Source organism: Gekko japonicus, unplaced genomic scaffold (assembly GCF_001447785.1).
Source record: "Gekko japonicus isolate JY-2015 unplaced genomic scaffold, Gekko_japonicus_V1.1 scaffold309, whole genome shotgun sequence".
Classification (NCBI taxonomy): domain Eukaryota; kingdom Metazoa; phylum Chordata; class Lepidosauria; order Squamata; family Gekkonidae; genus Gekko; species Gekko japonicus.
In genome coordinates, this window is record NW_015166430.1 from 484,278 (window position 1) to 493,474 (window position 9,197).

Sequence of the window (9,197 nt, forward strand, 5' to 3'; positions counted from 1 at the left end):
TTAAGAAAGTCCCACCCCTCTTGAACTCCCTTCTCCTTAAGTACTTCTGACCATGGGATTCTGCCCAGAGATCTGAGGAGATCTAATGAGATCAGGCTTGCCTGGGCTATCCAGGTCAGAGCTTTCCCTTGATACTTTTAACTTGAAAAGCAGTGTCACATGTTGTCATTGGGAAAGATATGGTGCTGGGCTTTATTCTCTTCCATTCTTCTCACCTGAAATTGTTACCTAGCTGCTTTCTTAGTTAGTGGGAGGGGGGTATGGCTTCTTTGTATCTCTGAGCATACAAAGGACAAGAAAAGGAACAGTCAAGAAGTCCGTTTCTCCCCACTAATTCTCTGCTCTTAGCTATATTTCAGAGTTTTTTAAAAAGCCAAGGCAAAGGACCATACTGTGGTGTGTGGTCTTGAGCATATGAGGCTGGATCTAAGGAGTGATAGGTTTAAGTCCAAAACCAAGGGGAAAACTCTGTGTGCATACACATTCACATATGAATGTGGAAATACAGACAGCAATACCAAGCGGGGAGAAGGAGGAAATTAGTTTGTAATAGGAGAGGGCTAAAAGCAAAAACAAGCAATGGCTGAGGCAATGATGTTCAAGACTGACATCCTCACAGACTGACATCAACCCACCTTGTTAATCAGAACCTGTGAAGTCCCTGGAACTGGAATGCTTGGCTCACCTTGTACGTGGGTCAGCCAGCCAGGCTGCCGGTGATGCTCAGATGCTATTGAGAGGGTGTTCAAGGAGACGATCAGGATCACAAACCAATAGAAAAACCTGGACTTAACCACTTCACGGCATTTCCGGCGGAAAAGACGGTTCCATCGCCGCCAGTGCCGGCTGGAAGAGGCAAGGAGAGTAAAAATGAGAATTGTAGCAGATAACTTCCAAGGCCAGCCCTACAAAGGCTTCAGAACCACTGCTGTTCTAGGTGCAGGGTCAAGCCTAGCCATCATAAGGCCCTTGGGATATCTGAAATCCCTTCTATCTGTCGCCACCCCTAAAGTTGCCAAGCACAGTCTGGCAACAGCAGGAATATAAGGTGGGGGGTGGGGGTGCCATCAGACAATAACCATAGAGTTTCAGGTGATTCCTAGAAAAGACTGACATTATCCTTGGGTTCCCCCCCCAAAAAAAAAAACCCGTCTAAAACATTTTGATGTCATTTTTGGATTATTATTTTTTATCCCACCAGCCAGAGTGGCAGTGAGAAACAGGAGCTGGGACAGAGGGGTCCCTCCTGTAGTGGGAACCTGGGCCCTTAGAGCAGAGTTCAAAATACCCACTGTTTGCTGCCCTTTTGTGTGGACATTTAGGCCTACTAAGTCTCATCAAACTAAGAGTGGGGTTAGGAGATTTCCTGAATGACTATGTCCTTTATTGCTCCTCTTTTATGTAGATTCAGAGGTGTGTGGTGTAGTAACTAGGTGCTAGCTTTTCCAGCCATTTGCAGCCAGCCTGCCATCCAACTTTGCCACATGGCCCACATGTTCTCAGACTTGCTCAGTGTATGATCTATTGGAGCATGAAAGCCTTCTGTACTTCAGGGAGGAGAGGACAGAAGGGTAGAAGGAAGCACTTACTTAACTGTCTTTTAGGTACCAGGCCGAACCATTTTGTTCATGTAGGCCAGGAGTTCTCAGCCTTGTTGAACCCATGGGTGTTACTGGAATTTTGAGAGCAAGTAATGAGAACTGCAACAAAGTGGCTACTGTATTGAGTGGGGAGGTCAATGACAAAACATTATGTAACGTTATGTTATGTTATGAGGTTCCAAGCTAATAATTCTCCATTTTCCAAATGGGTGTTCCTCATATACAGAGGTGATACCTTCTGTGATCTTCTGAAACCTCTCCTGGGAGAGGAACACTAGTAGAGCACTAGTGAAGCAAAGACTATGCAAATAGCATCACATGACAGTCTAGGAATTCTACCAACCTCTATGGGAAAAACCATCGAGGGGATTTCTAGAGCTTTGTTTGAAGCCCATTTAGTGTTGTGTTGCCCACCCCCTGTTTTGCTCCCACCATTCCACAGAGCAAATGCAGGGGCACAAGGGGCAATGGTGGGGGATTGCCTCCCACAGGCATTTCTATTCTCTACTGAAGTGGGCAAGGCCAGAATTGGCTCTTTCCTTTGAGGAAGAAGCAAGAAGGCATCAGCAAACGTTTTCAGGTGACATGGTGTCCACAGGCCCCATGCTGGGTATCACTGACCCAGACTTTTAACTTAATTTTATTTTCTTGTATATTTTCTCACCACTCAGTATTCTAGTTGCTTTTATGCCCTGTTTTTATGCTTACACTGCTGGTTTTACTGGTTGGTATTTTAAAATGCTTAGTTGGGTTTTATTGTTGATGTTTTAGGAATCATTCATTATATTTTGATTTTACAATTGTATTATTCATGTTTTATTTTGTGCTATTAATCACCATGGGCAGATTGTAGAGAGTGCAGGATATTAAAGTCTAAACACATAAATAAAAGGGAGAGTAATTTAGATGTGGCTGTGGGGAAAGCAGAAATAAGAGGGCAACCAAGGGTTGGGAGTGCCAAGATAGGCCCTTTCTGCATTGACAGCTTGCTCTGGAGAATCTGAGGAGTCAGGCCTTAAGGGTTGACTTCACAGTCACATGCATTCCCTCTGCACTAGGTTTTCCTCCCCTCTGGTTTATTTATTTGTTTATTCTGTATGCATTCTGCATCTACAAGCAAAGCCCACATTTTTAAGCTAACTGGCTGCTTTGTCTAAGATTAAGAGAAAGGCAAACATCTTTCAAAACTTTTAACTGCAGACCCAACCCCTCCCTCCCACCTTCCCTCCATGATTCTGCAAAAAGAAAGGGAAGGGAGGGGGGAATCCAGGCCCACACATGCAAGATTGGCACATTTGGTAGCAGGGAATCCCCTAGTCCTTTATATTTACTGATTCCTTCTTATGTTGTCTCTGGCTTTTTAAATGTTTGCCTGAGCGGGAGGGCATGTCCTCTTTTGTCTTTGGAGAAGAAGGGAAAGAAAACAGAATGGGGAGGGAGCGTCAGACTAAAGAGAGAGAGAGGCAGAAACAGAGGAGGGCAGCGGGCAGCACTTAAATACCCGCAGAAACAATTCTACTTTAGAAAGGATTAGTGATTCAAAAGTGGATGAGAACAAAGAGTTGAAGCAAAAGGAGTTTTGGTAACTGTGGGGCAACAGCATGCTGGAAGCGGTCTGATTGCAGATTCCTGTAAAACAAATGCAGAGACAAGAAAAAGCCCCGACACGAACCGGAAGTGAAAGTAGGAGGGAATGCAGAATGGAAGAATAGCATGCGCTCAAAAACTGAGGCAAAATGCGGGTGCAGAAAGGGCCATAGAGAAAAGAGCCTTGCTATGGGACAGAGAGAGAATGGGTCAGAGGAACAACAGGGAGAAGAGTTCATAGTGGCCTCTGGTGGTGTTAAGGTTGCTGATTCCAGACTGGCAAATCCCTGAAGGTTTGCGAGGGGAACCTGAAGAGGGCACTTTGGGGAAGGGAAGGAGCTTGGAGGGGATGTGATGACATACAGAGTCAACCCTCCAAAGCTGCCATTTCTTCCAGGTGAACTGATCCCTGTAGTTTGGAGATCAGTTGTAATTCCAGGCCCCATCTAGAGGATGGCAACCCTTGGCGGCACAGAAATAGGTGAGAAAACATGCAATGGGATGGGAGAATGGAAGAGCTAAAAAGAAAAACAGGTTTTATGGGCCTTTGGACAAATAGCATATTTTCCTCCAGTGACATTGCAGGTGGAAGGGCTAGATTCTGTGAAAGAGCCGGGGTTTTACTCTTTTGAGCACTCCTCCTACCAGGAAATGGGAGAGGTGTCTGAGGTATTCCTATTTTCCTGGTGGGATGGATGCTTGGAGGAGCTAGCAGAATATGTGATTTTCTCATGTTCTGCTTCCTCCCTTGCTGTCAAGCACTAGATCGGCCCAGCATCTCAAGTCAGTGGTGGCGAGTCCTCTGCTGAGCTGCAGGTCTAAGCAGGAGAACACCAGGCTGGCCCCTTCAGCGTAACTGTAACATTTTACAGCTAAAAGAAAAATGCTTTTCTGCAGTTAACAGCTCTCTTGATTTATTTCTTTTAAAATGTTAAAATGACCTCACAATGATGTAAGCTGTGCACTAGAAGCAGTACACATTCTACTTACAAGAAGAGGATCCATTTATTCATACCCTCAATTTCATACAGGCTCTCAGTCTCTGAGCCGCCTTCATCCGATGGCATCATCCCTGTGGAAGATGGAAACAGAGACTGTTGTGTTCTTAGCAACTCAAGCACAGCGTAAGTTCCAACAAGGCTTATTTATAATACTAAACATGTTCATAAGAACTGATGCATAACTCTTTACTCTCTCTAGGCTCACGCAGGTCTCCCCCCCCCCACTTCTTGCTTTCTGTTCTCCCAGACTGCATCCCCCAGTGAATAGTATTCATAGGCCAGTTGATTACTAGCAATATTGTACCTAAGAACACCATAAAAAACTAGTGAATCCCACAAAGGCCAAGAAAGTGGATGAATCCTAGCCTGCACCAGCCTTTGAAACAGACTTCCCAGCATGGCAGCCCAGGGAGCCTGCTGTCACCGTTTGGTGAGCAGAGGCTGTTGGACTGGCTGGCGCGCACTGGCCTCATCAGCTGAGTGCAAGCCAGGTTGTGATCTGGCCCAGCAGGTGCATGGTGCACCCTGGCTCTTCATGTGTTCAGGTTTTCCTCTGAAGGAAGTTTCTGAGGCTAGGACAGGAGGATTGCAAAGAGCAGTGTGCAGCCAAGTGGGAAAGGAAGGGGCAAGCTCGTCCTTTCAAGCGGGGCACACTCCCTCCCTTTCCCCAAGTGCATCTATCTGTTTTGCATCTGCCATTGTGCTTTGTCCCCTGTGACTTGGTGTTCCCTGTGCCCAGCTGAAATTTAGTGCACTCCGCTCCCCCTTCGCTCCCCCACTTGCCTGCTCACCTGGCTGCTGTGCTGCTCTCCCTGCCCCCCCCTCCTGCCACAGCTCACTGATCTCCACGAACTGCTAATCCTGGGGGACAGGGGACCCTCAAGAACAGCATGAGGTGCATCCGGAGTCTTCAGTGGTAGGGGATAGAATCAGTGAAAATCATCCCCCCACATTCCATACATATTTATTTATTTATTTATTTATATTTCAATTTGACATTCTCTACTGGAAGTTCCAGCAGTTTTCATCCCGTATCATTTTTACATTTTTTGGGGGGAAACCTCTGCCTTCTAACTGGCTTCCCCTTAATCAGGTAGCTGATGAGCTTAGTACCTTCACCACGGGTCCGGTCACTGTCTATGACTTCTGCATGAACGATCCAATCCATGTAGCCCTTCATGTCCTCCTCTAATTGCTGCTTCTCCCTCAGCTTCTGGAATGTACCTCGTGATTTGGCTTTCTCACGCTCTTTGGTGAACTCCCTGGAACAAACCCAGTTAAAAATTAGTACATACAACACAGCCGTTAAGAACATGAGAAATGGGCTGGGTAAATCTGAACCTGCAATTTACTTTTAAAAATACTGGATACATCGATCTTCCCAGTGCCTCATCTCATTTGACCTTTACTCATTCTCCCTCTACCTCTCACACACTCATCCTCATAGTGATTTTGTCCATGTTGTGCCAGACAAGCCAGTCACGGCCAATCTCCCTCCCATGGCTGGGCTGTCAGTGGTCCTCTCTTTTCTTAACTTCAGTTAGACTCAGGTACTGTAGTCAGTTAGCAGTCATTCTTTATTGATCTTGCATTTCAGGCTCAACAGGCAAGAGCTCTAGCAGACTTATAGGCCCAAGTGTTTCTGTTTATTATGTCTGGGGTTTTTTAAACATAATTTAGTGGTTTACGGTTACACTTTTCCACTAAGAGGTGCTCACAGTAGTTTACACAGCAGAAAATTAAGCATCATTAAACATTAAAAATGATTTCATTCTAAAACCAACAGTTGAGAACAACAACTGCAAAACAAAACAAAAAACGGACAGCCTTCAGATTAAACCCTCTGTGAACTCCAGGCAGAAGAAAGACAATCTTTGTTAGATGTCAACAGGTCTCGGTGGCAGAGGTCATTTCGGGGGGGATCGTGGGGGATCGCAGTTCCCCCGGGTGAGGTACGGGGGGCGGGGCACATGACAAAGCCCCGCCCTCTGCTTCCGGCCGCCCCGCTTCCGGCCCTCATTCAGCCAGGAGGAGGCAGGAGAAGAGGGAGGGTAACTTGCTTCCTCCCTGCCTCTCCCCACCCCTACCTGCCTGGGGCCAGGGAGGGCCTTCGCGGGGCTTCCTTGCACTCCCACCAGCCTTGCAGGTCCACCGCCGGGCCCCTCATGGGGCTCGGCAGTGGAGCTGCAAGGCCGGCGGCAGCAGCCGGGACCGTTGGGGGTGGGGTGTGTGGCCTTATGACACACTTCCGGTGATGTCAGGGGGTGTGGCCTTATGACACACTTCCGGTGATGTCAGGGGGTGTGGCATATGCTAATGAGTTATGCTAATGAGTTCCCCTGGCTCTTTTTCTACGAAACGACCCCTGCTCGGTGGACACATTTACTCAGTGACCCTGGACAAGGAGATCCACAGTCCAGATGCCACCCATATAAAAGCATATTTCTGGCAGAAGATCAAATCACCACATAGTGGAACAATCTCTCTCCCAGGGATTTCAGCTTACAGAGGAGTGAGTGTAAACTGCAGAGGGCACTTCGTATGTATATGTTCATATCTGTATTAAGAACCCCTGCTCTATGACTGAGACCAGCAATAGGAACAGTAGCGTGAGAATATGGGCGAAGGAAAGAAAGATTTCATATTTTGCTTGATTGCCATAAAGACAATCCCCTTGCAAAATTTTAAGAAACATTCAAGACAGAGTCCCATGATGTTGAGAGAAAAAAGACCACCGCTTAGCTTACCCACTGAGCACACCCAAGATCAGGTTGAGAATAAAAAATGACCCAAGTAAGATGAGGCTGACAAAGTAGATCCAGGGCCACTCATTCCCAATAGCATCATTTACCTGAGGAAGAACAGAAATGTGATGAGAAACATTTTCAAGACAGGCATTATGGAAAACCTCTGCTTCTGCGTGAAAAGACTGACTCTGGGTCTGGGGAGACAACCAAGACAACCTGGAAACAGGGCTTGGAAACAGGCCCCAAGTCACCTATCAGACCTTGCCCCCTAAAAGCTGAAAGAGTTGATGGCAACTCATTGCTAAAAGTGAGGACCTCCTTTCTAGATTCCATGCAATGTCTGCTGTGGCAGGTTATTTCTAGCTTCACTGCCAGTTTCAACAGCAGACTAATATGAAGCAAAAAGGCTCACAGTATATAAGACACTCCATCCTGAGCACAGTTATACCCAAGTCTGTCTGCTTAAGGAGGCACACTAGGGCTGCAATCACACACGCCAGCTGAAGCAGAGGGGAAGCGAGGTTATTTCCCCTGGAGGAATTTGACACACAGTTGCAAGATCACACAGCCCTTTGAAGCAGCGGGCTTAGCCCGTGACTGTGTGATCAGAAGCAACTGTGGGTAAGTTGGGGGGGGCTGCCGTTTGTTTCCCTTGCACATAAACGCGGATTCGCACCTCCGCACTGAGGGCCCCCTATGGAGTATGCTGCAAAGGAGGAAAAAAACAATGGCACAGAGTCGGAATGGCGTGATCAGACCATCCCAACGGCATGAGAGTGTGCTTGGCCGATCAGATAGGGGAAAGTCCATATGTGGCCCGCAGCAACCTGTTTTCTACTGGACTTTCCCCGGTGTCTTTTAACTCCGCTTCCGTGGCGGAGCAGCATGGGTTGCTTACGACTGCGGGATGCTTCCCAGATGTTGCTGTCTGATCGCTCCCTTTAGATCCGTCAGGCATCTGCACCCATGTTGGATCTAAAGGTGCGTGTGATTGCAGCTCGGGAGTCCCCCACGCATCTGTGGAAGACCTGATTCAGATTGGGGCAACCATGCAGGGGAACAGGGCTTTAAACTGTTCCTCTGTGCCATCTGCCTAATCTGAAGCAGTCCTGCAAGGCTGCTATTTGCCCTGCTGGACCGTTCTTTATAGATCAAACACATTTAGAAACTCTGGACGCAGAAATCCCAGGGTTTCTTGTTGCTTGACCTAAAGTCAAACTTAGGTTAAATAGGTCTCATACTTTGGGGGCTGTGGTGATTGGCACCCACACCTTAAGATCACTCTGGAATTTGATGTGTACACTGCACAGACTGATGCCCTGACTCGTGGAATTTTCTTTCTAGGGAACAACAGCATCATTTTGCAGTGAGTGTCACTGCTGTCCGTGAGTACGCTACTGCCTAGAAAGTGACAGGACCAAATGGCCATAGATCCACAACCTTGTATTTGCCACTTGGCGAGTGAGCTGTACAGCATCGTTTCTCTCATTCTTAGCATACCCAGTAGAGGACTTTAGTCCACCCCTCCATGGAGATACACTGGTAGACAGTCAGCATAGCAAACCCAAAGTTGTCGAAGTGGGTGATGCCATTGTTGGGTCCTGGCCACCAGCCTCTGCATTCAGAGCCATTGATGGTGCAATGGCGCCCGTGGCCTGAGTTTGTACATGGAGATGGTTCTTCATTTTCTACTGTGGCAATGATGTCTGAGGAAGGAAATAAAGGTACAGGTGTGAAACCTGGCAAAGTATGGCAAATGCACTTTCTGTTTAAACATGTACTCCACTCTTCCAATCTAACTGCAGCAGAGCTTGAGAAAGTATGGTAGATGTTATTACCTGTGCCCAGTTCCTGTTTATGTAAGAGCATCAAAGGCCAGCATTTTGCTCCAAGGCCCAATGTGATGCCCCAGGCATCTTGGCACCTTCATTTAAGAGGAATTCAATAACATCTCCTACCTGTCCCAATGTAGTAGCAGGTCTTGTGCATTTTGCCCTTAAAGAGTTCCTCTCCTACAATGGCATAGATTATCAGCATGAAGACAACAAGCACAGCAATGTGGAACAGTGGCAATATGGCTTTGCCAATAGAGTTCAGTACCACTTGCAGGCCTGCAATGGGAAGAAAGTGAAAAGAGACAGGTGTTATCTTCTCCTTTTCATTACTTTTCCATCCACCTTCATACACTGCCCTACAATCCCATTTATGATTGACAGTGCAGCCTTAAGCAAAATTACACCCTTCTAAGCCAGTTTGGTGTA

The 9,197-nt window shown here is 47.0% G+C and overlaps 1 protein-coding gene across 3 annotated transcripts in view; it reads right to left on the reverse strand.

Moving 5' to 3' along the window:
* The window catches only part of CACNA1S (calcium channel, voltage-dependent, L type, alpha 1S subunit), a 109,752-nt gene that overhangs the window by 68,400 nt on the left and 32,155 nt on the right, over positions 1–9,197 (reverse strand). For all 3 annotated transcript variants that reach the window (XM_015411835.1, XM_015411836.1, XM_015411834.1), the window contains exons 5-10: positions 8,895–9,047; positions 8,437–8,642; positions 6,937–7,040; positions 5,303–5,451; positions 4,179–4,260; positions 686–846 (exon numbers count right to left, since the gene is read on the reverse strand). In XM_015411835.1, coding sequence (XP_015267321.1) covers positions 686–846; positions 4,179–4,260; positions 5,303–5,451; positions 6,937–7,040; positions 8,437–8,642; positions 8,895–9,047 — 855 coding nt within the window. The remainder of the gene's footprint in view (positions 1–685; positions 847–4,178; positions 4,261–5,302; positions 5,452–6,936; positions 7,041–8,436; positions 8,643–8,894; positions 9,048–9,197) is intronic.